The sequence below is a fragment of the Electrona antarctica genome (assembly GCF_951216825.1).
Source record: "Electrona antarctica genome assembly, chromosome: 15".
In the NCBI taxonomy this organism is placed as follows: Eukaryota; Metazoa; Chordata; class Actinopteri; order Myctophiformes; family Myctophidae; genus Electrona; species Electrona antarctica.
Window position 1 is genome coordinate 22757919 of NC_136796.1, and position 27930 is coordinate 22785848.

Genomic DNA, 27930 nt, shown 5'->3' on the forward strand with positions numbered 1-27930 from the left:
AGCATCTGCTATAAATGCCTAAATTGTAAATTGTGTGTGCGTGCACATCCGGACCCCAGTTTAAGAACTAATTAATTCATTAAACTAAAGTTATACAATAATGCTAAAAGGATAACACAAAAAGCTGTGGTCCTGTATATTGTTTCCGTTGTGGTCCTTCATCACCTTATTTGCCACCAGCTTGCTCATTGGACCAAAGTGTTAATTTGCTGACTAACATTCCGTTAACATCTTTATGACTTTTAGTAATGTTTTTTAATACAAGTCAAGCGGCCAGTTGTAAATTATAATGTAATTTGCATATTTTAACATGTCTGTCTGTCTGTCTGTCTGTCTGTCTGTCTGTCTGTCTGTCTGTCTGTCTGTCTGTCAATCTGATTTGACTCATCGCACCTGGGGCTACCAGCCGCTACCTCTACGTCACGAAGCCACGTGGGGCTAGCCAATTACAGTCGGGGATCTGCTCAATAATGTCTGTGGAGTGTGGACCCCATAGTCTGCCCCACTCGCTACCTAACCTGATCCATGATTTTTCACCTGGACGGAAAATGTCCGCGGACAGACCGACGGCATGGCAAGTAAGAAATTACGAGGAAAAGTAGCAATATTAGCCAAAAGGTAGCAATATTAGCCAAAAGTTAGCAATATTAGCCAATTTCATAATTTTTGTTTGAGGGAGCATTGAGTTACTAACTTACTATACAAGTTGCCGTTGTTGGATGTGCGCTCAGTACAGAACAGCAAATCACCGGGCTTATCGAAGAAAGTCGCCATTGTTGAGCGTGAAGTGAAATATTTGTGCATCATTAAAACAGCTCCGTGCGCAATCTTAAACCCGCTCCCTCGTACTGTACACGTATGCTACGTGTGCCATGCGCGCAATTACGCACGGCCTCTCCCTCCCTCTTTCCTCCTTCCTTCCCCCTGGTCCCTCAGTCATTCACTCTCTCTCTCTCTACATACACGCACACACATACACGCGCGCTCACGCTATCTCACATTTGGTGGGAGAAAGTAAAGAGAGGGAGAGAGAAAGAGAGGAGAAGGAGAGAGAGAGTGATTTCAGCCAGCGTCTCTCTCTGCTCTCTCCGTTTAGGCACTCATCCCGTCTGACTCAATGGGGCTCTAGCACTAGGGGTTCAAAGCGTAACATAAACATATTTATTCACCCCATAACCCCATTTTTTGTATTTAAAGTTTTTGTAACACAACTATAGGTGATGTATTAAAGGGAGCGTCCGTAAGAGAGGTAACCACGTCTCCAGAGGCGTGCCTTTTTTCTTTTTCGTCCTCTCAGAAGATTCGTTCGCGGATCTTTCTGTGAGAGGAGGATAACCTCCACAGTAGCTCCGTGTACTGTCCAGCCCGGCCGGTGAGCTACCCGCATCAGTTATGGATATTCCAGTTTGCTCCTTTCGGAAGAAGCGGAGGCCTTGGAGTGTGGACTTTTCATCCTTCGCCTTAGTAACCGTTGCGCTCGCCCTGTGCCAAGCTGCCGTGGCCAGTGCAGGTAAGATGATGGCTTTGTCTTTCTTGTCCACCTTTTGTTAATGATTTATGTAACAAGATGTCCATCTAAAATAAAATAATATATATATACATATTTTTTGTTCTAAACTGAACAAATCCTTACATTCTTATCTTTGACCTGGTTCTACTGTGCGCTCTTATGCACATTCCAAAAGCTGCAGTTTGGCATTCTTTTGGCCACAGGGGACTCTTGGAAGTGAATGTGACCGTGATGACAGTGGACACGTTATTGCTAATTGAGAAAATAGCTACATGCTTTCTCAATGACTTTTTTGGGTCAATTTGTCTCTTTCCTTTGGCCAAGCTGTTATATCAACTCCCAAGAGGCCAACATTGGAGCCCAGCCTATTGACAGGTGTCATGATATCCCCCAGTGGGTGCAGCTCAGCTATTCCAGGAATTCACTGAGCATTTTTAAATGTTTCAGGACAATATGCATTTTCCTTTTAAAGTGTGATCAGTTATAGAAAGATTTATATGCTAGGGTTATTTTAATAGGCCAAACACCCACATCTATGCAGATGTAGTTCGTTTCTAGGATGGAGCGATGTAAAAATGCTCTGAAACATACCTCACATTTTATCATTCTCTCATGCAGCTTAGTTATAGCTTTTATCTCCGGTATAATTGTTTTTCCCCCCTCAGTTTTCAACTGATTTGACAGGCCATACATAGCTAATCCACCAGTATAGGCCATGCAATAAAGAAGCCAGTGGGGCTCTGGAGGGACACTTGATTTGCTGTTTACCAGTTTAGCCTGTGGCCCCCGCCCCTCCCCGGACCCTGCCACCGGTTCTGAGGAGAGGTTTGGGTAATATCATGGCATGTAGGATGTGACAATGATGAATGATTATTATTATTATTACATTTTTGTGTTTGTTTTATGTCAAAACACAGAAATGGCTTTATGTAGTTGTGTGAACATGCATGCACGTTTCAAATCTTATAACTTCTTTTTTGTTTTACTTTAAATACTTATATAGTTCAACAACTTGAGTATACAATGTGATTTCGTCACTTATGGTTTAACAGTGCAAAAAGTAGCCTGTACTTTTTGTAGTTTCTATTTGTACGTAGGCTACCCTATTATTCAGTTTTATTTGTTTTAAGTAAACTATCTCCCACCAACTGTAGGCTATTATTGAATTATGAACAGTCTGTGACTGTGAATGCACATTCATTGCCTGACCACTAGTTGTCTTCCTCTGGTTATTTATAACACAGGAACACAGGCTACCTGATTGTCTTGTGAGGAGTGGGCTGCAGTTATATTATATATACACTACAGTATCTTCTATATTTGCTGTTGTACTGAATACAATCTACATCATAGTTGATTGCCACAGTTTGGCAAAAGCCTATATGAAGAATCAGCTTAATAATTTTGTTCCAAAATGAGATAGTAGACCATTCACCGTTTGAATATTAAAAGAATTTGATCGATTTTATTTATTTTTAGGATAGTTGCCAAGTTGGGTCTTTCATAACTTTGCAGCGCACCTTCAAAGTTAGACTCCCCCTAGCCTCGGTACCCAGGCATCGGCACACTCCCCCTTGCACAAAAAAGCAGCTTTCAAATTTGGAAATTAAACTGAATGCCTTTGGTCTAAAAGCCTAAAATAGCCTAGTATTTGCCTAATTATATTTAGAACACCTATAGGCTATAGGTAACCGAAATGTGTTAGAGAGACTGCCATTGTCTATTCACAATCTAGTGTTGTTGTGTTTTAGTGCATTTCTGATGCTTGATTATAATAATTTGGCACATTCTTTATTCGTTATGTTCTTTGGCTCCTGTGTCATGTTTAGATCTCAGGAGGTGATTGTACGTTCCTGTGTGTATTTTGGAGACAGAAGCCTTTTTTTTCTTCCTTTTTTCTTTTTTTAACCTTTCTATGAATAGGTTATTATACAGTGGGAGCGCGCGCACCAGAGCTGAGCGCGTCGGTCCGCGCAGGAGAGCGCAAGTAAGGGGCTTGAGTGAATGCGTTTAGTGTCTCCTCTCCTCGTCTATGCGCGCTTTGTATACACTTTATGTTTGTCTATATGTGTGTGTAAGGCTATGGATTTTGTTCCCACCTGTTGAGGGTGTGGAAATGTATGCCGCATGAATGTGAATGCGCCTCTGTCCGTCCAGCACCTTGACGTGGCTTGCACTAAGGTGCTCTTTTTACCTTACAAAAATGCATTTCCAGCCCATGTACCTTGCGATAAAATCACAGCTATGTACCAGCTACTATACAGTGCACAAAGTAGGCCTAACGCTCCAGTTTTCCTATGGAAGCTGCTGCGTGTGCGTTCCTGCGCACGGATAGGCTGCATCCAGTTTGCCTTCTCATAACCTCTCTCTGCAGCCATGCAGGGAGTTGTGGGTCGTTTTCTTTTCACACAGTAGTGGATGGCAATCATGGCCCTTCCTTTGACTTGAGTGTAAACTATAAAGCACCCCACCCAGCTAGTGAAAGACCGATTTAGAGAAAACTGTAGCCGCTTCAGAAAAATGCCCGCTTGTCCCCTTTTCTCTCTCTCTCTCTCTCTCTCTCTCTCTTTATTCTCTTTTCCCTGGGAAAATGAGACGACGAGAGAGGTAGCCCCTGTACAGCCACCCCATGGCACATGAAAAGAGTGGTGGAAAGGAGCATGAAAGCAGGGTTTTGTTGCGATGAGGAGAAAATAGGGGCAATATTTTCTTGACATGGATGTTCCCCAACCTCATTTTCAAAGCAGAGTTCTTCTCAAAGGCCAGTCTGTCTCACTTCAGCTTAACATAACATACTCTCTCCCCACACTTACACCCTCCCTCTCTCTCTCTCTCTCTCTCTCTCTCTCTCTCTCTCTCTCTCTCTCTCTCTCTTCCTCTGGGGTAGTGAATGGGCCTTCTATGTGGATCAGTCCAGCTCAGGCAGCTGTAGCCGCTGCACAGCATACCTGTGACTTTGCGTAAGTGTGTGGACATTTCTGTCAACTCTGGTGGGTCACATCATGCGATGCAGGGCCACTGATGGGTGTCTGGTATCCCTTTGATTTATTCTCCTCTTCTCCAGAGGCAAGTTGGGCCTACACTGAATACATTCACATCCTCACTCTCATAAACTCTATATTTGTCATCCTCTCAATTTCTTTGCCTCATCTGTCTCTGTCTCACACTGTCTCTCCTCTCATTCTCGTCTCCTCCTCTCATGCCCTTCCCTAACCCTAACCCTAATCCTCTCTGCTTTGATGTCATATATACACAGTCTAGTTTCTCCATCATAACAAATAAGACAATTCAACTCATTTACCAGTGTTTAATCCCAGCATTGGCTCTGCACAATAAATCCCAATTATGTTGAAGCTACAGTACAATCAGTTACTTTCTGGTCATCTCCAAATGGACAGAGCTAATTGCAACCGTAAGGTCCGTAACACCCGGGATTTGAACCCCAGTCTTCCGCATTGTAAACCCTACAGTACATGGAAGATATTGGGCCTGAGAGCTTCAGCCAGCGCAACTTGTCATTTGTCAGCCAGAGCCAGAAGGTGGCCCACCTATGCACCAGGGTCTAAATTTATCAACGGAAGTTTAGGGAGAGACCACCTCCAACCACTGAAGACGTGCTAGTAGCATACACATTAAAGCCGCATATAGTCATTAAAATAACTTCCGGAAGGCAGCTTTGATTTAACGCTGTGTTAAAATAACACTGTATTTTAGAGTGAGAATGTGGTATTCACTCCCCATGTCAGGCATTCCAAAAAAGCTCAGCATTTCCACATATACAGAAGATAACAGATATCCTATTACTATAGACACCCCCTCTTACCCACAATATAGAATCCCACCAGGGTGCTTACAGCCCTGGTTGTTGTCAACGTGTTAACCTCGCTGGCAGTTTAAAGGTCTGTGGACAGCAAGGGCAGACTAATGTGAACATTATTGACTAATGAGCTGGCAGAATAACCACGCACACAGACACACACACAGGCATGTGTGTGCGTGGTTATTCATGCCAGCTCATGTGTTGGTCCGCTGGTCACCGTGGCCACTGCATAGCAAACACTTTACAATGAGCATGATAGGACTAGACATGAACTATATACACTCACCATATAGTGCTACCCAACCACCATGAAAATACAATACAAACTGTCTTACCTTATCTTATCTTATCACCCCATCCTGTCTTAGTGGCATAGACCACAGGTATACAATTACATGTTTGAGTTTAAAGCCACATTGTGGTTGTAGGGTTGTAGGGTCACACACACACACACACACACACACACACACACACACACACACACACACAACCGGTGGTCAAAACTTGCATCGGAGATGCTAAAGCGATTCACTTATCCACCATGCACCAGGGGGTATGAGGTCCCCTCTCAAATCATCAACATTCCCTCACAGCATGAAATCCCCCTTGCAGACAAACCCACAAGCACTGCCGATGCAAAGGGAACATCAAGAACCACATGGCTAGACTGACAAGCAACCTCATCCCTCTTTGCCACAGCCGCTGGTTGGCAAAGAGTGGGAGAGAGATCATTCAGTCTCAGAAGAAGATAGTTCTGCCAGAGGGGTAGAGAGAACGAGAGAGCGTGCCAACTTTATAATGACAGAGTGTCTGTGTGGAATTCTATTCCCAGTCGCTGTTATTTAGCTGCTGCTAGGAGGCAAGAGGAGGTGGGTGTGGGAGGCCAGATGTGTGCTGCTGCAACATGCATGCATAATGTACAGTACAGTGCATCTCTTTTACAGACCCCACAGTCTAGCCATGGCAGCCCAGGGTCATCTCAGCTTTCCCCCAGAGCCAGCTGGGTGGGGTTGGCCACACAAGGCGACCAAGCGAGACACGGAAAGTTTAAACGAGTATTTGAAAGTCATGTTACTCAAATGCGATTAACATCTCATAGCAGGTGATGCTATTTTGTACCAATAGCCATGCATTAATGAGGAACACAAATCAGAATGGCTTTAACTGCTTTGTTGCCTGGAGCCCCTATGGGTCTACTAGCTCCCCTCCTTTTCCCCTCTACACCAAATATCTTGGCAAAAAAATAACAGCTGAGCTTGCAGATCTGCTATTTTTGCCTAATGTTCACCCCTGAATAGGGACGCCATAGGGTTCATGTGGTTAATCACTATCAATTGTCAATGTGAGACTGGTATACAAAACGAACAGCACATACACACAAGGCATCAGAGTGACATTATATTCATTATATTCAAGCAGAATGGGGTAGAAATGTATTAAATACACCTTTTTCCTTTTCTTTTTTCCCCCGATAATATTTACCATGTCTAAATTAGTCTCTGATTAAATGTAAACCAGCAGTACCTGCAATACTGTATAGACACAGACACCACATCACATTTCAAAGCAGCAGGTCTTCAACATCTCCTCAGGCAGTATAAAGTAGGACCATAAAGGTGTCAAAATGTTGAGTTTTCTGAGGTGGGGATTTCCATGCATAAGAAAAACTACGGTAGCTTCTTGACTTGCTTCTTGCTTTCACAAATCCACACCTCTTTTGGTACAAATAGCATTTGGTCACTTTGATCGCTAGACTTTGAAATGAGTAGGCTAGTAGTCTTTCTGTGTCCAGACATTTTTTTACAGGGCTCTTCCTCAACACTAGCTTTTAAATAATGTTGATGTAATTTATTTATAGATGCAGATTTCTCCTATATTTCTCCTATACTCCTATATATGTCCTGAATCACTTGGAGACCCAGAGGGGGCTTATCGATGACAGTCGAGGCACTCCCTCCGTTGCTAGAGCCACGTTTACCTCAGATGGCCGGAGATTCAATCCCCCCCCCCCCCCTCTAAAAAGTATAGTATGTGTGTGCTAAGTCACAGAGCAGAGGTGGGACCAATTGTGTTTGTATAAAGTATTAACCTCTGGCAGTCTGTGGGCTAAGTATAGTCATATACCCCGTGGTGAAGAGTTACCATTGTCTCAGACACTTTATTTGACTTAAGGACTGGGTTTCCCAGTGTGTCTCGTTGGCTCAGCTGGCTCTCCCACACATGGGCTGCTCGGTGACATCATGGGTGATGGGTGTGAACCCAACTCGTAACCTGTGGTGTGTGTCACCCCCCTGTCTGTTTCGTGTCAGTCACCACCGCTGTCCCACAAACACACAAAGGCTTTAGATGATCCTTTCCATATGATGATTGTGGACTTTTCACACGGTTTTGATAGGTCACTGTCTGATTTGTTTTTCCAGTGACATCAGAGGCCCCCTCCCCCCATATTTATTTTGATCCCTGTCTTTCTGAGGTCATATACAGAGGCCTTGCAGGGCCAGTGGTCAGCCTTCGTGGCACCAAAAATGGTATATATTGAATGAAATAGTTGACCCACTAGGGCCCATCTTCTTGGAGTTAAATTAACGCTCCAGATTAGTTTGTAGGGTCAAATGAGAAGGCAGTAATCCTGGAGTTTATGGGAAATGGTCGGTTCAAATCTTACGTTGTCTGGGCGTGGATGCAAAAGGTGAATGGGAAACTCCAGCACCTACTGTACAGTCATTATCCCGTTGAGCAAAGCACCAGTCGGTTGCTATAGCGGGCAGCAGTTCCAGACTGTGTGGTTGCACTGGGCAGCTCCCAGGTGTGAGTGGGCGTAACTGAGTGTGAAGCAGGACATTGCAGTCAAAGAGCATCTGTGCTCAGCCATGGAAGTACTGAGTGTACCCGCTAGTTAAGGCCCCATGTGTTCCTACATAGCAACTCTAGCTCTAGAGTCTACAGATGTAACCAAATGCACCCGCAAGGGTCCATTTGGGGTACATTTGTAGACTCAAGAGTTACAGATGGATAAATTACAGTACATTATCCAGCCCTCATGGAGGCTCCATGTCCTCATATAGAAACCGCACACCATTCCAGGACATTACACGCTGGCAATGCCACCGTGGCACAGACCCAGACTGGCACGGCACCACATGGAATACAGCATTGTGTGAATCACTCGGGCACGGCACACGTTGGCAGCAGCGGCGTGTCCCACCAAAAGGGAACGTTGGGTATAGAGAAAACCACATGAGGTGGCCCGGCGGTGCTCTGACCGTCAATGACAGAGTGGTTTAGAGACGCGACTGGCCTCCGGAACCGCACAGAACCCTGATGTGCTGGTGGGCTCGGTTCCCACTGGGCGTTAGCTTCTCTACGTACTGTACCCTCAGCTATCTCAGCTATCTCAGTTACAGCTACAGACCGAGATGAACTACTAGACACCAGAGTGTACAATCCAGCTGTTAATGCTGGAACTGTAAAGTTTACCCGGTAACATTTACACTTACAGAATTAAACAAACACTACAGACGTTGCTGTGCTGTGCAGTGGTGCAGTAGACGTTGAATACCGTCATTAAAACATAGAACAGAGCAGACACCGGATGGTACTCAGCAGGGTGTCTCAACCAGGGAGTGAGGACCCGAAAGTGGGTCGGCTGATTTCCTAGCAGTGTCACAGACAGCATATTGGTTTTATGTGACTTGACTTACTTGACTTAGTCCTCTTTACCCCGTTGAGGGGCATAGAGCGTTCACCAGAGCTCTCCATCTCACTTTCTTCTGGGCTGAGCTTTTGCTTCCTGCCAGCTAATTCCAATGTTCTTTAGGTCTTGGAGAGTGGAACGTCTCCAGGTGTTTCTCGGCCTACCCTGTTTGTTGTATGTAACTGTATGTAAATATTTAAGGTATTCAGTGTACTGATCCTTGACCAACACAAAACATTGGAGTTTGAAACTTGTTGTGCATGCTGTTCGCTTGCATTTCCACTGTTGACATGGTTTGCCTGCCATTTTGATGTTGATGTTGCTAAATATTTAGCTCCCCGAGATCTCACTGTCATCATTATATGTTATCATCATATTTTCCTCAGTCATGCATGCCCTGTTGAACAACTACATCTAGAGTATGTGACTACAGTAGGCTTATTACAGTATGTACGGAGTGGCATTTCTCTGCACATTCCTATAATCTTCAGTCTGAAAGAGTAGAAATGGAACATCCAAGCATCCAGCATCCAAACCACGTTTATCAATAGGCTCTCCCTTTTGTTGAAATTCACAAAAGCGGGTACGTCAGTGTATTGGTGCATATTTTGTATCCATAGCTTCCCGCAGTTTATGATGATCTCCACCACATTAGCAGGTGCAGCAGTATTTCATTCCAAATCCACATGAATAAGTCCTGTTTCAAAAAGCCTCTATTTGTTACAGTGCGGGTAGCTATGATGGATTTTCTATCTGTGTATCTACTTACATTACTGAGCATTATAAATAAATCATAACTATAGAGCAAGATGCTGAAATTACAACTTACAATGAGCTCTGCGCATACACCGCCTAGCCATCATGGTCAGCTGGCAGCCTGGTGAGAGAGATGGCCAAACAGAGGCACATAACCAGTAATTGAGGATAAACTTGGTTTTGTTTTGTCGTGCATTCGTTTTTGTCCTGAATAGCTTTGGAGGTCTTTGATGTTCTTCTTATTCTGCTTTCCGTTTTTGGTTTGTGTTATTTTTTCGCATATTCTTGCCTGCATCTGACATTGTGTTCTCTCACTCACATCCTGTCTTCCAAAATCTCTCTTCCGTTTCTTGTGGAAAAACTCTCATGCAGGGTGAAGCGTAAGGTTTTATTCAGACATGCACAAACAAAAAGTGAGCATCACAGGCACAGCAGAAACAAATGGGCAGAGCTCAGCCTCCTGCCTTGGCTCCACCTAGAGAACACTCTCCTCTCTGTTCTGTGTCCTCCTCCTCATCAATTCTCTCCCTAATCCCCCAGAAAACAATCTCAAAGACCTCTAGTGTGCCTCCTCGGTCCTCACACACAGAGGAGGAGGGCTGCTATTCTTGCGCTAAGTAAGCTGCCATTAAATTGTGATATTCTATTATGTAAATCAGAACATTACACTAGACTAGCAAATAGGAAGAAATGGACAGCTCTCCCCGTGTGATCTGCAGCAGAACTGGTCCTATTACTGGAATGTTATGGCCCCTTGAGATGCAGCATCTCGTTTTAGAGGGGGTCCTTAGTATACACACAAGTAAAAGATTACATACAATACAAATACACAATTTGTATACTAAACAAAATACATACATACATGGATGCACCTGGGACGTATCCTCAGTGATGTATCCCAAGGTCATCGGGGTTTCGGGTCTCGCAACATCATACCCCTCACTCAGGTGACCCAGCCGGGGTGATCAAGTCCCGACTTACGTCCCAGTGGCTACCCTCGATCAGTCCCATTAGGGAAAAACCAGGGCCATACAATCCGTTCCTCCTGAACTACTCTGCCGGGACTGGGAGGTACCATTCTGGTGCGTGGAAGGACTAGGCTCTGTGGGTTGACTCCTGTCCGGGCCCCTCCTACGTCTCACCAGGTCCACTCCTGCTCTCACCAGGTCAGGCCCTGTGCGTTGCACCAGACTCCCAGCACCAGGCACTTTATTCAGGAATGGTGGATTCTCGAGCCGCAACAGTTCCGCAGGCTCCACCTTGCCCTTGGTGGTGCCGCAGGCTCCGCTTGAGGCTTGAATGGCCCTCCTAAAGGCCTCACCGTGGGTTTGTTGGGCTTCTTCCTCACGGAAGACACAGGCTGGGGCGCCAACCCATACTGCTCCCGGGTGCCGTCTAATTTCCGGCTGCCACCCGTCTCTCCGGTGGTCACCAGACTATTCCTGGTTGTCACGTAGTCTATTCCATACAAATACACATAAGTAAAACATTACACACCAGTAAGATGCCCTGAGGGCAAGAAGCGACCTCGCGAGGTCGTGTGCACGCACCCGCCTGGGTGACGGCAGACTGCTGGGCGAGCGCTGACGCTTTGGTATGGGGGGTCAGATAAACATACAGTATGGAATGAATTCTGTAGTGGCCATATATGGAGCGTCTCTTGAGTGTACAGGGTTTGATGAGGTCAGATCAACATATAGAATGTCTGAACAGGTCAGCTCCATATATGGAGATCTAAGGGTGGCAGCGGGGGCAGTGTCTTGAGTGTACAGGGTTTGATAAGGGCCCAGGTAGGGGCGGGCCTTAATTTTCGAGCCTGTTGAGAACTCTAGTTTTCGCCGGCTGCCGGGCGCAGCTGCACTAATAACTTTGGAGCAGACCCGTCTAAAGTTTGAATGGACAGGTATCAGTCAAAAGGGAGACATCGAAGTGGAAGGACGGGTGGGGAATGAACATGGAATGTCAGAACAGGTCAGCTCCATATAGAGATCTAAGGGTTTGAGGTTTGAGGTCAGATGTAGAGTTGCTGGCCGGCTCCATAAATGCAGATATAGGTAATGATCCAGTCTTCTCCATGTATGACTATCCAGGGTTTGATGAGGTCATTGTCGTGAGCTTCATATATGGAGACGGCCATATGGAGCGTGTCACGAGGCGTGATGGACTGACGGCCATATATGGTGGCGTGACGTGTCACTATGCGTGATGTCACGAAGCATGATGTCACGAGGCGTGATGGACTAACAACCATATATGGAGGCGTGACTGACTGATGGACGGACGGACAGGTTTTGCAGGTTTTCATAGTAATCTGCGACCTACGATCGCAAGAATACAAATACACAATATATATATTAGAGTCATTTGAGCGTACATTTGTGGACACCAGCTCAGGTCCGCTCCGACAAGCCATAGTTAACGCCTGTGTTCTGCCTGTGCTCTGACGTCACTCATTTAACTTCTTTAAGCGTTTTTAAACCAGCGTTTGCAGTTTCCGTTTATGAGTCCGTCCGACTTTATTTACACTTCAGAAGCTAAAAATTGTTAAAATTGTTACTGCGCATGCCCGGACGGTACATCACATACATCACTCCTATTGCCACCATCACTGCCACACTGTAAAATCCTGAGTGCAAATGCAACTACGCCTAATAGATAGTAGAAATGCACCTATAGGGTGCTATAGGGCCATGCTCATTTATCAGAGTCTTAACAGGCAATTCTCCCTTGCCCTCCCATGCACCTTGTCTGTAACAATGTCTGTGCTGTGTGAAGGTGAGAGGTGAGGGGTCGTGGTGTCAGCTGGAGTGTGTGTCCGGTATTTGGCACTGTTGTATTGGAACGCCTGTGGTGGTAAAGAAGAAAGGATAGAAAGCAAACACACATACACGCACCCACTCACAGTCGTGCACGCACGTGCGCGCGCGCGCACGCACGCACGCAAGCACGCACGCACGCACGCACGCAACACACAGAGCACACAAAATACACAAAGTACACAGAGAAAAGGGTGTCTAATGGCTCCAAGTCCAGGGGTCAACCAGGGAAATGAGGGGTGACCAGGGCTGACGTGACGTCACTGTAGTAGCATCACTATTGGACTTGATTAATGTGAGACAGACACTAACAAAATACTACAGTGATGGTCCCAGGCATTCACTGTGGCATGTGTGCAGTGCACGTGCATGTGAGAGAGCATTCATGTACACTGTGTAATTTAACTCTGAGAGGGTACACACACACACACACACATTTGTGTGTGTGTGTGTGTGTGTGTGTGTGTGTGTGTGTGTGTGTGTGTGTGTGTGTGTACAGTATGTGTGTCTAGTCGTGTATACCTGCTATAATTGATGTGTTCATCCAGATGCCAGAGCTTGTTGGTCCTGCGAGTGTGATGTGAACAGGCCCATGGTGTTTGCCCAGCCAGTGTTTAGACAGCGGGAGCTGTTTGAGGCTCCATGTTTGTCTGTGGTCCGTTAGACGTTATACAGCCTCTGCAAATGCAATGCATGCTTGAGGCCGAGATGTATGGACGCACTGTGGGTCACTGTTTACTGGAGGCACTGGTCAGCATGCGCTGGCATTGTTTGTCTTTTGTGGGTGTTTGTGTGTCTATTTCGGTGTCCCAATATGTGGTCAACCATGTGTGTGTGTGTGTGTGTGTGTGTGTGTGTGTGTGTGTGTGTGTGTGTGTGTGTGTGTGTGTGTGTGTGTGTGTGTGTGTGTTTTTCTCGCGTTGTGTAGTGCGCACACATAGGGTTCAGCTGTGACATGTATGACACGTAGGTGTCTATCCTAAGTTTGAACCTTAAGTGTAAAAGATAATTAGTTTGTTTGTATGTATGTACTGATTTGTTCTCAATTACAATTTTCAATCTAGGCATTTTGCAGGCTCTTTATCCAGAGCGATTTACAGTAAGCAAGAACAACGCAAGGCAATAGAGCGTCGCAGTCCCGCCCCCTTTCATGATGACGACAGGCCCAGGAAATAATTCCCCAGGCATTTTTCCCACAGACATTTCAAAAAGTATTTATTTAAAGATCTGTAAGCCTCGAACAAAGACAACTCGGATTGTGACAAATCACAATATTTTGGGCCGAACAAATAAAGAAAAACAACAAAAAAAAGTGTTGTAACCTGCCCTTTTTTCCCCTTTCTAATTATTTGTTCGGCCCCAAAACAATTGTGTTTGTTGTCATGATTTGTCACGATCCGAGTTGGCTTGTTCGAGGCTTACAGATCTTTAAATACATACTTTTTGAAATGTCTATGGGAAAAATGCATGGGGAATTATTTCCTGGGCCTGTCGTCGTCATGAAAGGGGGCGGGACTGCGGCGCTCTAGTATAGTACATTTATATTATGTCCATGTATATTATGTGTCTCCCTGCTTGGCACTCAGCATCAAGGGTTGATTGGGGGTAAGTCCCTGCGACATAGGCTACTACTGCGTCATGTCCAGGGGTACTTGTACATCATGGTTGGGGGATTTTCACACTACAGAAACAGGAGATTGGCTCCTGCCACATGGCTCGGCAAGGCTTATTTATTACTCTTGAATAAATAAGTAGCCACTGGATAAAATATGTGTCCTTATAAAAACACAAATTTATATGAGTGTGTGTGTGTGTGCGTGCGTGCGTGCGTGCGTGCGTGCGTAAGGGACATGTCTTTGATTGCTTGAAAATGGCCTCAACATTGGTCTCAAATGGCCCCATCCCATCTGTCTGTCAACAACTATAGCTATTCCATCTAGTGGTGGCTGAGGAGAACAGCAGTAATTGAAAACATCAATTAAGGTTCAAATCAGTCATTATCAGATAGATTAGATTATTTTGTCACAGGTTTGTTCACCTTAGGGTCAGCAGTAACTTCCTTTGTCTATCACATTTTATATTGGCTGTGTCTGTATTTGCTAACACCAGGAGAGTATGAGTTAAGGGTATAGTCCCCCTAACTCGTACAGTAAACGCCCTGTTTCTGGGGGACACACCACCTAAACAGAACTGTATGCCTTGCTCAAGGGCGCACTGGTTGGTAATAATAGTGAGGAAGGGGTGAAGGTCTTTTAACCTCACACGCTGCTGGTCTTCCCCGGCCACACCTCCTTTTCAGGGCAACAGTGTGTAATTTGCTGTTTATACATCAAAGGACAACGCCCATCTGTAAGCAATTAAGGTAAGGAAAAAATACAGATGGAGAAAGACGGAGGGGAGGAAACAGAGAGAGAGAGAGAGAGAGAGAGAGAGGAAAGCTTGCACCGTGTGGCGATGTTATCTTTACGGGTGTGTTTTGTCGTGTTCGGCATGTCGTTCTTTCTGTGGTTCTTCTTTCTTCTGCCGGGGGCCTCTGAGGCAGGAAGGGCCCGCTCAGCGTATGTGGGCTGGCCAGGCAGGCAGAGAGCTGGGGAACAGAGGGGTACATTGTATTGGGGGAGTGTGGGTGGGGGGGGGGGGGGGACCCCACATATGCAATCTGATCCAGAACCCCACCACCCCACCCCTCCTTGCCACCACTGTTTACTGTCATCATACAACTGGCCGTTCTTCAGCGCCTGACCTCCCTACTCTGGTACTCTCTATAAACCTGTCCCTTGCATGATCTCTCTCTATCCATCCATACTGGCATCTCCTTCCATTTCACACCTCTTTAGTCTTTACAACCACCCTTTGACACCCCCCCCCCCCCCCCCCCCCCAACACACGCATGCACACACGAACTCCCCTCGTTCTCTCTTTCTCACTCTCACCTGGCTGTATACCTTTCCTCCTTTTCTCTGCCTTGCCTTTTCTGGACGTCACCTCTCTCTCTCTCTCTCTCTCTCTCTCTCTCTCTCTCTCTCTCTCTCTCTCTCTCTCTCTCTCTCTATGGCTTTATGTTTTGATCTCACAATATTTCTGTTTCTGTTTCCTTCTGTTTTGCATTCCCGTCCCCCTGAGGACCTGTTTGAAGTCACTTCCTGTTTTGGAGAGTCTGCAGCATTATGTTATGATTCACACTCTCCTCCGCCATCTCTCTCTCTTCTCCCACCCTGCATCGTTCTCTCTCTCCACCTCTCCAGTCTCTCCATCTCCTCTTTCCCAATGTTGCCAATTACTTCATTTCCCCCTTCACCCTCTTGACCTTTACTTGTCTTTGTTTCCCCCCCCCCACACACACACACACACTTCTCTCCTTCACTTCCTTCTTTGCCACAGTGTGACGTTAATGGACGCTGGTTCGAGTGTCTCTGAGTCAACATTAACACGCCATTTGTTCCCTCCACATAAATATTGCTGTCTGCTCGGCTGCCGGCCCAACTGTTAACACTGGGCGTCACCTAAACACGTGGACCGCCGTTTGAGCACAGGGTCCATTTACATTGTGTTGTTGTGAATAACTGACGCTGTGTGAATGCTGGAGTGGTTTGGTGACTGGACCACTCTCCCCCATTCTTTTCACGGACCGCTTGCCCCCAGCGGTTCTTGTATTTGTTTGACTGAGGTTAAGGGTAGGATACATGTAGGGTTATAGGCATAGTTTTACTGAGATTAAGGTTAGGAATATGTTTAGGGTTAAGCATAGTTTTACTGAGGTTACGTTTAGGAAGACCTGGTGACGACCGTTCCGAGAACGCCGGATTTGACCCGGCGAGCGTGTTTTAAGGCGAGCGTTCTTGTATTCAACCTCTGGTGCTACAGGGTAAAGGAAGTGGGCTCAGTGTCTTTCACCTGAGGACACTTTGCCATCAGACTGAACCTTTGACCTGTCCTGTCCGCTATGCAATGGGACAGTCGCTCACCAAACACCTAGGCAACCCTGCCACTTTCTGCCTGAGGGAAACCACACCACTACCGAAGGGAAGCCATAACAATGCTTCGGTTCACTTATTGCTTATACAGAAGAACCATAAAGCAATAAAACATGTATTGCATATTTGAAAGAAGTTATGAATGCACAGTAGTCACTCCTAGCGTCAGAGGTGTTACATTTAATATTGTCTGAATAGTTTGAGCGCTTTGAGCCATTGTAATTAATTGAAATATTATACTAACGTTACCTCTTTTGTGGTATCTGAGTTCATGAAACCCTGATGTGGAATTAATTATATTTAGTAATGGTGTACACTGTACACTACAGTACAAGTATACAACCCTGAGTGTTAATTCTAGAAACTCAGCTCCTCTGTCATCCTCATCCATTTTCTCCTCAGCGGGTTGTACAATCACTCTGAACATGCATTATGTACATTGATCATTAGCATAATACAGAGACTGACAAAGCAGATTTCATGCACTTTGCCCATATTTAATCTGTTAATTAGCATTTTTGCCATCTCTGCATGTAGTTGGGGCGACAGGCTATGGGATTTGTATAGTTATTGGTTGTTTGTTGGTTGTCAGGGAGACATCACGGCCAATTGGTGGTCTCTCATTGGTTGTCTGTGTTGGATGTTAGACTCTTCATGCTGATCTGTAGCTTCTGTTTGTGGTGATAAACATGGATTAAATTAATCTCCTGAACCTGTGTTCAGTACAGTGCACAGCTCCCGTACCAGCGGTCTAAAGCAGTGCTGTTTTCTAACTAAAACTAAACTAATTACTAATATAGGGTGCATGCAAGTTCTGTAATAGAAAACGTGTTATAATAACTCTACTTAGATTTCTTGTACTGCACTTTTACCAGGCAGTATGCAAAGCCCATGTAGACTTAATCCCATAATTCCCCAATAAATCTCTCTTGTTATAGAACCTGGAAATTATAGCTTGTTAAATGTGGCCCGTAAATGAAAAATGAAAATAAACTCAGTAATTTCATAAGCTCCATTACAGCAGATCTGGGTTGCAGTTCTGTCACCACCACCGCACATGGCCTTTTGCCAAGGCTGTGTTTGACTGTCTGCTACCACAAGTTTATTATAACAAGTGCCAGAGTGTGTGCCTATAAATAAGCTTTAATGGGGTGCTAACAGCAGAAAGAGCCATTACTTAGACCCACCCCAAAACACAGAATGGTGGAGATGACACCAGTTCAATTCCATACACTGGGTGTCATTAGAACATTTTAAAGAATATTAATTCTTATTAGTAGTTCTCATGCAATATGTATTACCTCCACTCAGAAAATGGATATCTTCTAGCTACAGTAGGAGCTGAATTTCTGCCTTACTTTGCTTTATATAATAATATAATATAATCTCTCCCCAGTTTCACTGAACACCCATCAAGGTGGATGAAAGTTATAGTATGTTTTATGCTGATTGATTGATTGATTGATTGATTGATTGATTGATTGATTGATTGATTGATTCTACATTTTGCATATTCTTAGTTTTAGGCCATATAACATTAGCCTGGCGCGGCCAGACTCATAGCGAGGATTCACTGACGCTTCCTCCCCGAAGCGTCAGTGAATCCTCGCTATGAGTCTGGCCGCGACAGGCTAATCTAACATGGCTTTGTGTCCTTAAAGTCTTGTTCTAATTTAACCTTGTGTGACAGTATATAGATTGCTTTCACTTCAGCTGGTTCAGGCCCAAGTTCTAGAACTCTATTAATAACGAAACAATCAGCATTTTATTGGCTGAACTCTCTGGTACTTGGATGTTCATTGGTCAGTGTATACTGTAGCTCAGGGCTAAGTTGCTGTCCATTGGTGAGTGCATGTAACCTGACTCCGCCAGATGGGGCAGCAGAGAGTACACTGGGTTCCCCAACCCAGTGTACTCTCTGCTGCCCCATCTGGCGGAGTCAGGTTAGAGTGCATGGGCATTGGGCACACACAGTAAAACCCAGTGTTTGTTTAGAGGTTGGTTGCTAAAGAGTGAATAAAATGGAACCAAACACATGGATATCTCTGCTGTTGGGCAGAAACCAGCTAACTCCATAATTTGTCAGGAAATTTAAAATGTTTATTTTTCAGGAAAAGGAAATGAAGAAAACCATATATTTTTAAAGCAATGCTGCCTCATCAACGTTGGTATTGTGACTATCTGACTATATTGTCAGATATTTGTATAGCTGCTTTAGCAGACAGTTTGAGGGTCTAATGGAGTTAGCTGTTTTGTCAGAAGTACTTTTTAATACTTTTCATTGGTTGCGGTCAGTGTTATTTTAACCAACACACAGACGTAAAATGTGTTAAATAGCATTGATTTATGAAAAAATAAAAATAAATGGAGTTAGCTGGTTTCTGCCGGACAGCGACGATAGGTTCCATTGTTTCCATTTTGTACACTCTTCTTTAGTTAAATTAACATAACATTTTGAACTGTATCAGTGTATGTTGTTCTCACAACACAACACGCAGAGCTTCTAGATTGGGGAGTGAACTTACTGTGACACTCTTGTGCAGACAGCACAGACCACACTCAATAAAAGACAACATGGTCTTTGGTCATGAATTAGCCCTGATACGTTCCCTCAGTCCCTACGCTCATTCTGTAGCTCCAAGATGAGGTCACGTACAGCTACCCTCCCACTGCGGTGCAGAAACGGTGCTTACCCTTTTCTGCCCATCGTAACTGATTTTAATTTAGGACCGGACAAGAAAATCCAATTCACGGGTTGAAACAGGTTTAAATCGCTTGTCTATGTTTTTCAAGGAAGTTGTGTGTGTGCATGTCATTGTCGACTGAACTGAAAAATGGGTTGCAAAATCGTGGGATAAAAAATTGTTTAAATAAAAAATTAGTTTAGCTCATTCGCGGACCTTCACTTTTTGGATACGATGTGCAGAAAAGGGTAAGCAGCGTTCCTGGTGGAAACTATGCACCGTTTCTGCACCACAGTGGGAGGGGAGCTGTACGTGACCTCATGTACGTGAGCTACAGAATGAGCGTAGGGACTGAGGGAATGTTTCGGGCTAGTCATAAATAAAATCAGCTCAACCTTCACTATCCTCCCCTCAGCTGTCAGCAGAGCTGACCTATTACTGTAGAGCAGTGGTTCTCCAACTTTATGGGCTCAGCAGGTGTATGCCTGTAAATAACGTTTTCATCCACGCACCCCTTAGTACATTGTTACTTTCCATTACATTCATGTCGTATTACGGTATGCTGTAAATATTTTGTCCTTGCGAGGTGACAGATTGAAAATAACTTTCAAACATTCATCAAGAATAGAAGCTCACAACACATTGCGGTGCGATACGTTGTGAGCTTGTTGATCGGCTATTTTTGACAATGAGATTTGGTGTATATCGAAAAAAATTCAAATCAAATCAATTCCAAATATTATTATAATTATTCTGAGGCACCCTTGGACTTGTGCCCATGCACTCTAGGGTGAAGCCCTGCTGTAGAGTGTACCTTAGTGGGCCTATTGGTACTAGTGATCTGCTCCTGGGCCTATGCAGGGAATGGAACCCCTAACCCTGAGCAGTGCTGTGTTTTGGGCATATCATTTTGGTATTCATTCTACCCTGCTCTGAGTTGTCTCTCAGCCCAGACTGTGTGGTGAGAGATGAACTGTCTGGCCTCAATGTGTGAAAGTGGAGGCAGGATCTAAGACTGGCATTGTGCTTTGTGTGAGTGTGTGTGTGTGTGTGTGTGTGTGTGTGTGTGTGTGTGTGTGTGTGTGTGTGTGTGTGTGTGTGTGTGTGTGTGTGTGTGTGTGTGTGTGTGTGTGTGTGTGTGTGTGTGTGTGTGTGTGTGTGTGTGTGTGTGTGTGTGTGTGTGTGTGTGGCTTACTGACGTCCATGCTTGCACATAGGATTTGTATGCGTCCGCATGACATGTGCGTGCAATACTGTATACATACGCATGCACTCGCACGCACATCGGATGGAAATGTGAACTGCTTTTGTGTTTACAGACTTGACACTATGTGAGTCAGCAGTATCACAGCAATGACAGCCAGTTGTTCTATTTGCTCTGTTTGAATCCTGATCGTTTCAACTGGGATCCTACTGTTCTCTCTGTTGGTGTAGAAGTGGTCTGGAAGAGGGCCTGTTTTCTGGGACACAGTGCATCTTTTCACACATCATACGTACAATAAAACCTAACATAGATGTGCACGGTTGGTGTGCAATGTATTAAGCCTAAGGCTACAGTATGTAGGGGTTAAAATGTAAAATATTTTGATGACCTTACCGTTGGTGTCCCGCGACCCCATGTGGGGTCCCGAGTCCCGACCCCAACTTTCGGAACCCCTGCTCTGAAGCAAACCGTTAAGGAATCGAACCGTTAAGAGGGAATGGTCAAAACCTCGTTAAAACGACATGAGCATGAGTAGAGCAAAGCTATCTCTGTCTGTATTTTCCCTATGACTCTATTTCTATCACTCTGCCTTTCCTTTGCTCTTTCACTCTACATCTACTTAATTTCAAATTAATTCAAGGAATTAATGGCATTTATTAATAGTTTAATAAAATGTTCCTTCCTCACCCTTAACCTGTCAGTTCCAGTGTCCATTAGATACAGACCAATATATTATTTGACTTTCTTTGACAACATTGGTATCTGCAATTATGCAATATTAAGATATTTTCACAGATATCAGAAAGTTAAAGTCTCTGTCTCTCTCTCTCTCTCTCTCTCTCTCTCTCTCTCTCTCTCTCTCTCTCTCCCCCTGTCAGACCCAGTGGATGTGTTGCGGGCACTGCAGGTACCCTCGCTTCCCGAAGGTGTCAGGAAAGTTCCCGGATTCTGCAGCTCTCGTCGCCAAGGAAACCCTGACCATGCCTACCGCATCACCAAGAAGGCTCAGATCTCCGCCCCCACCAAGCAACTCTTCCCAGGTATGTCAATACTTTTGTACTTTTACTCAAGTACATTTTAAATTCCAGACTTTTACTTGTAACGGAGTACTTCTACTGTATATTGCAGTATTGATACTTTTACTTAAGTAAAACATTTGAGTACTTTTTCCACCACTGAAAATGAACCATAACGGCTACTCATTGTAAGGAAAAGATGATTCACTCTGCCCAGGTCTACTAAGTGAATTGCTTGCATTTGGAATCTATTTTCTATTTCATCCAGACTGATTAAGTTCTGAGCATTAGCATTCGTTTTCCCCAATGTTTTTGAGCACTTTGACAGAAATTATGTTACAATCTGTTGCTTTCAATTCAAAATGTATTCAAAAAAAACGCAACAAGATGATTTTGTTTTTCAGAATTTTGTACAGTCACAGTACACTTAAGTTAAGTTATACATTCCTATGGACATGAAAAGCGTTCATTATCATTACAACCATGATTGGTTGCTATTTACGTTAGCGTTAATTCTCATCTGGGAACTGAGCTTTCACAAGAGTTAAGTGGCGAGGTAGTTATGCACTCATGTGTAGAAGTATAATTATGTGTTGTGAAAGCGAGAGAGCTCAGCTACGCAAATGAGTTGGAAAGAGCCAAAACAAATTAAGTGGAAACCACTGTCTGACACCCCGGAGCATGGCGAGAGACGAGTAAGGTAACATTTATGTGGGCTGTGAAGAAATCCTAAAAAGTCAAACCTCCTTTCAGCTCATTTTGTGGAATTTGAATTTCCTTCTGCAAAGGCATACACACCTGTTATTACAGTGTATCTAAAGTACAGCACTTATCATCTCTAGGCCTGCATTCTTTTTTGACACAACCAAATTTATCCGACTTAAATCTATATCACTGTAATGGCGTTTAGAGCATAACTCATATATGCTTTCTATCTATCTACTGTATGTCTGTCTGTCTAATTCTCTAATCTCTATCTCTCAATGGAGAGAGAGAAAGAGAAACGAAGCAGTGCATAAACATAGAAATTCTTAAAACAAACAATATTATGTATTGTGCTTTCCCATGTATCCACTCTCTTCCTGTCTCCACTCTCCATGGTGTTTTATTTTCCAGGGAACTCTTCCATCATCAAGGCCTTGATGAAGGTCCAGACATGCCTCCAGGTCCTCTTCGTAGTTAGAGCCTGATATTTCGGACAGTATTCAACATCGGTATCGCCAATTATGCATCTAGCGTGTCCCTATCATTATAGGTGACAATTTTCAAACTTCTTCCAAAGACTCTAGAGCTACAAGCTCTCAACATATCTTAATGCAACCCCGTTGTGAGCTTGTAGATCAGCTATTTTTGGAAAGGTTTGAACATCTATAAGTGGCTATTTGTGTTTATTTCTTTGTTTGCTTATGAGTTGATTCTTCTCGAATAGAAACTTTAATCAGAGGAAGAGGAATACCACCACACCTCGGCCAAAACAGGGCAGGTCCGGGTGCGTCACACGAACGGGACAGCAACAGCAGCAAAACAAGGCTTAAATGTCTGAGCTGCTCTAGTGTCCTCTCCTTCTTAGAAACTTTAATTGAAATTGAATTAAATTGAATAATCGTTTATTTTTATTTATTTTATTTATTTCAAGTTTTTGACAAAAGATCGATCAAAACATGGGTAATCTGTGAGCTAGGACGGCATCGGACCCAGGGTTGGGTTATCCTTTTTGTCCTGTGATCTAAACATCACATTATGTCTCTGTCTTCTCCCTCTGTCTCTTTGTATCTGTCTTTGTCTCTCTGTCTCTTCCTCCTCGCCAGGCCGTTTCCCAGAGAACTTCTCCATCATGGCTCTGGTCAAGGCCCAGTCGGGCCTGCAGGCCTTCCTGCTGTCCATCTACAGCGAGCAGGGCATCCAGCAGCTGGGCATTGAGATGGGACGCTCCCCCGTCTTCCTGTACGAGGACCAGAACGGAAAGCCGGCCCCAGAGGACTACCCACTGTTCAGAGGCATCAACCTGGCTGACGGCAAGTCAGTAAACCAGCGAGCCAGGGGAACAGTCAGCAAGCAGTCTGAGCTGAAAAAGATATAGGGGGGCTGAGGGGGATATCTGTGGTGCCTGACCGTACACTGTGTGTGTGTGTGTGTGTGTGTGTGTGTGTGTGTGTGTGTGTGTGTGTGTGTTGTGTGTGTGTGTGTGTGTGTGTGTGTGTGTGTGTGTGTCCATGCGCGCGTGTGTACGCATGTACTGTATGTGTGCATGTGTGTGCACTGAGTATAGTCTTAGACCAGACCCCATGGCTTCTGCCGCGTCACACATTTATTGGCCTTGCTGTCGCTCTCCTCTCCCGCACCTGCAGGTGGCACCGCGTGGCCATCTCCGTGTCCAAGAAGAACGTGACGCTGCTGCTGGACTGTAAGAAGAAGATGACCAAGCCCCTCCCACGCGGAAACCACGCCGAGGTCGACACCAACGGAATCACCGTGTTCGGAGCCCGCCTGCTGGACGAGGAGGTCTTCCAGGTAGGGTAGAACAGGGAACATATAGGGTAGAACAGGTAAAGTTCCTGTCCACCGACATACTGACAGAGATGGGGGTTCCATTGGCCAGTGAATGTCACAAAAGCTGGCAGGGTGAGAGTGATCTCAATTTGTGCACTAGCGACAACTACAGGTTGGTCAGGTTCAGCAGGGAACTGCGTGTTCCTTCACATGTGTTACGTTACTTGTTGTGATTTTCAATAGCCTAAGTATACATAGGGCTGAAGTTATTAATGTATGTTTTGGTAATAATCAAAATCTACTAAGTAACTATAGTTTTCAAATAATTGTAGTGGAGTGAAAAGTATAATATTTGCCACTGGAGTACAGTAGAAGTAATAGAATTATAGAAAATTGGAAATACTAAAAGTACCTAAAAATTGTACTTGAGTACATGTACTTTTTTTTTCTACCACAGAATTTTTCTCACTGCCTGAAATGGTGCAGTTTACTTTGGTGATGCTTTTTGACAGCAGTCATCAATGATGTGTCTGTGCTTGTCGTCAATCTGTTCTACAGGGAGACATCCAGCAGCTGTTGATTGCGTCCAACCCTCAGGCTGCCTATGACTATTGTGAACACTACAGCCCAGACTGTGACTCACCTCTGCCCAAGATCCAGGCCCAGGACCCCAACACATACGTGAGTAACACACCACCATGGCATACATACACAATCACATACATCGGCATATTATGCTGCATCTTCTGTAGCCACGGTTCACATGACGCTCGTCTGTCACGAGCGCCATTGCGGAATTTCAACCTGTTTTACACACTTTCTCCATTTTACAACGTTAACGTCTACACAAACGTTCAGATTTCCAAATATAAAGTGCTAACACCAGGGCCACGGATGTTATACAGTTCTGCTCGGGTGGGTATAAGCACCCCCTGAATATTCCGTATTGTTCAATAAGAAGCATTTTAATCCGATTGGTGGACATTTTCTAAAAACGTTATAATGTATCAGAGTGCAATATACCTCCCAACCGTTTGCGTATAGTTGAAAGCATACCGTATGGCGGGGAAAAAAACGGAGAAAATGGCCACCGATCTTATTAAAATGCTTTTTATTGAACAATACGGATGATATGGATGCTTGTTATACACGCCCGAGCAGAATTGTAACATCTGTGGCCCTGGAGTGAGCACTTTAAATTTGAAAATGAACGTTTATGTAGACATTAACGTTCAAAGGTGTGTAAAACAGGGTGAAGTTGTGTCATTCATGTTTCAGGGCTAATGCATCTTCAGCTACACACGTCCACACCTCCAAGGCACACAGAGTATATACATGCACATATTATACGTTTGCTGAAGGTATGCACATTCTCAATATTCTGTTGTCAGTTGTCACACAGTAGCTAGGGTGTATGTACATGCACACATGCTGAATTAAGTAATTGAACATTCATTTGGGAATACATTGCTGCACCTCATAATAAAGTTAAATTGCGTAAAGTTAAGACATCACACGCACGCACGCACGCACGCACGCACGCACGCACGCACGCACGCACGCGCGCCACACGCACACACACACACACGCACAAATGCCCATGTACACTGAAGACAAGTTCAATGTTCATTTCAGAAGGGACGACAGAATCTGCAGACTTTCCATGTTCTTGGCAGCTTCTGGCCAGTTCAAAGGCATACTATATACAGTACGTACGGTAGACATACGGTATTAAACACACATAAAGACATAAAGAAATAAATAAAGCTTAATATAAGAGTACAGGTGGGATTATTAATGGGGAAATAAACCCATCATGATGTGAATCATTAAACTCATAAATGTAGAAAGTCCTCTCACATACAGAGTGACTTGTACATGTGTAGAGTCTAATGCAGCCATCTGTAGTAAAGCAACGTACACGTTACTGATGGACGTTCGTAAATAACGATTGGTTAAGGGCCAGCCAAATTAACCAATTGAACCCCAGCATCTGTATTCTGGGGAGAACATTCACCAAAAATAGCAGACGTACAACCTCACTCCGCGTCGCGACGTATTGTGAGCTTGTCGTTCGGGTATTTTTGGTAGAGTAGACAGATACAAAGTACAGTTGTAACTCAAGTCCGGTTCTCTAAGACCAGAGGGCTTAGGTGGTTAAACAGAATGGACAGTCTGCAAGGTTCTGCAATCAAAGCTATCAAAGTGCTGGTGCTCTTTCTTTCTATCTGCCCCCTGCATCATCTTCATCATCTTCAACAACAACAACAACAACAACAACTGGTTTGTATCAGTCCAGTTTCCTCCCCACCTTATACTCTCTGCCCGTCTCTGTCCTCAAGGGATCTAGAGACGATCAGGGACCGTATGCTCTTTGCTATCATATATATATATATATATATATATATATATATATAGTCTAAATAGAATTTGATCATACCTTTAAACTGGAAAATGTTTTGATCATTTCTGATAAGACTACGTTGCATTGGTCACACACAAGCTGTCAGTTACAGTTTCTACCGTAGCACAATGAAACACAGAGAGATGGTAGGGGGAAAGGATGATACAAACCAACCTTTGTATTTATTTATTTATTCAATCATTTCTCTATTTTGCTTTTGAAGCAGAAGGCACGTGTCAGGTCATAGACACTTTGGGAAACATAACCACGATTGTACAGTAATTGCTTCTCTAGGGACGTAGCAAACAATTGCTTCAAACAAAGATTAAACATAAAGATGGTTTAAGATGGACCCGCTCTCGTCACTGAGACTTGTTGTATACTGTACGTTAATTGTTTACACCAAAATATACAGTTACTTTCGAAATATATAATCTGTTAATCCAATAACAAGTACGATTTAAAATGATTTTGACTCATCCAAAGAAAGTGTCAGTACAGCCTGTATAGTAGTTCATAAGATAATAATGAAACACCTTGTTTCCTCATTCCATCACTGGGAGGGGAAAAAAATACATCTAAATTCACTATGTATTGGGGATAGGTGTGACATTTAAGAGAGACAAACCAATTGATTTAGGTGAAAAGTCCATTCATTAAATTCTAAACCAGACATCTGTCAGTAGCCCAGTGCCCCGTGACCCTGCTGTCACGTTGATGCTGTTGGGATGACGTTGCTTTGTGAATGAATATAAATCAGTGTGGTTTTATTCATTGCCTTTGTGCTTGGTTTTCTCATCCATCGATGGTGCATCCTCACTCCGTTTCCCCTCATTTAATACACAGAGTTAAATGAACGTTCCAGATTTACTGTGGGCCACCCGATGAATAGAAAAGAAGTTACCATCTGCTTTGCTCTCTCCCTTTGTCTCTCTCTCTCTCTCTCTCTCTCTCTCTCTCTGTCTCTCTCTCTCTCTCTCTCTCTCTCTCTCTCTCTGTCTCTCTCTCTCTCTCTCTCTCTCTCTCTCTCTCTCTGTCTCTCTCTCTCTATCTCTCTCTCTCTCTCTCTCTGTCTCTCTCTCTCTCTCTCTCTGTCTCTCTCTCTGTCTCTCTGTCTCTCTCTCTCTCTCTCTCCCTCTCCCTCTCATCCATAACCCCTTCTTGTCCCCTTGCTCACTCTCATCTATCCTATCATGGCTCCTCCAACCTCTCCCTCCATATTTTCTTCCCCTCCTTTGAAAAGTTACTCTTCACCTCCGCTGTCACACATTCCTCTCCCTCCATTCCTCTTCTGTCATGTGAGCCCCTCTCCCTCCCCCTTCCATCCATTTCATTGTCTTCGTCCAACCATCCATTCCTGCCTCTATTGGTTCCATCCATCCATCCACCCCATCCCTGCTTCCCTTTCTCTCCACCTCCTTCACTCTATACTCCTCGCTGGCTTTCCTTGCTGTCCCAACTCTCCCTCTTTCCTTTCTTTCTGTCCATCCCTCCATCCATCTCTCTCAGTACTTTGATGAGGAACAAGATAACCATGAATACCCCTATTATTACGAAGAGAC

The 27930-nt window shown here is 44.3% G+C and overlaps 1 protein-coding gene across 1 annotated transcript in view; it reads left to right on the forward strand.

Moving 5' to 3' along the window:
• The first annotated feature begins 552 nt into the window (after positions 1 to 552).
• Positions 553 to 27930, forward strand: part of LOC306937990 (uncharacterized protein) — an 88113-nt gene continuing 60735 nt past the window's right edge. The window contains exons 1-6 of the mRNA XM_079522012.1: positions 553 to 578; positions 1298 to 1510; positions 21337 to 21498; positions 23283 to 23493; positions 23823 to 23985; positions 24523 to 24879. Of these exons, the coding sequence (XP_079378138.1) occupies positions 1393 to 1510; positions 21337 to 21498; positions 23283 to 23493; positions 23823 to 23985; positions 24523 to 24879 (1011 nt within the window). The 5' untranslated portion in view covers positions 553 to 578; positions 1298 to 1392. The remainder of the gene's footprint in view (positions 579 to 1297; positions 1511 to 21336; positions 21499 to 23282; positions 23494 to 23822; positions 23986 to 24522; positions 24880 to 27930) is intronic.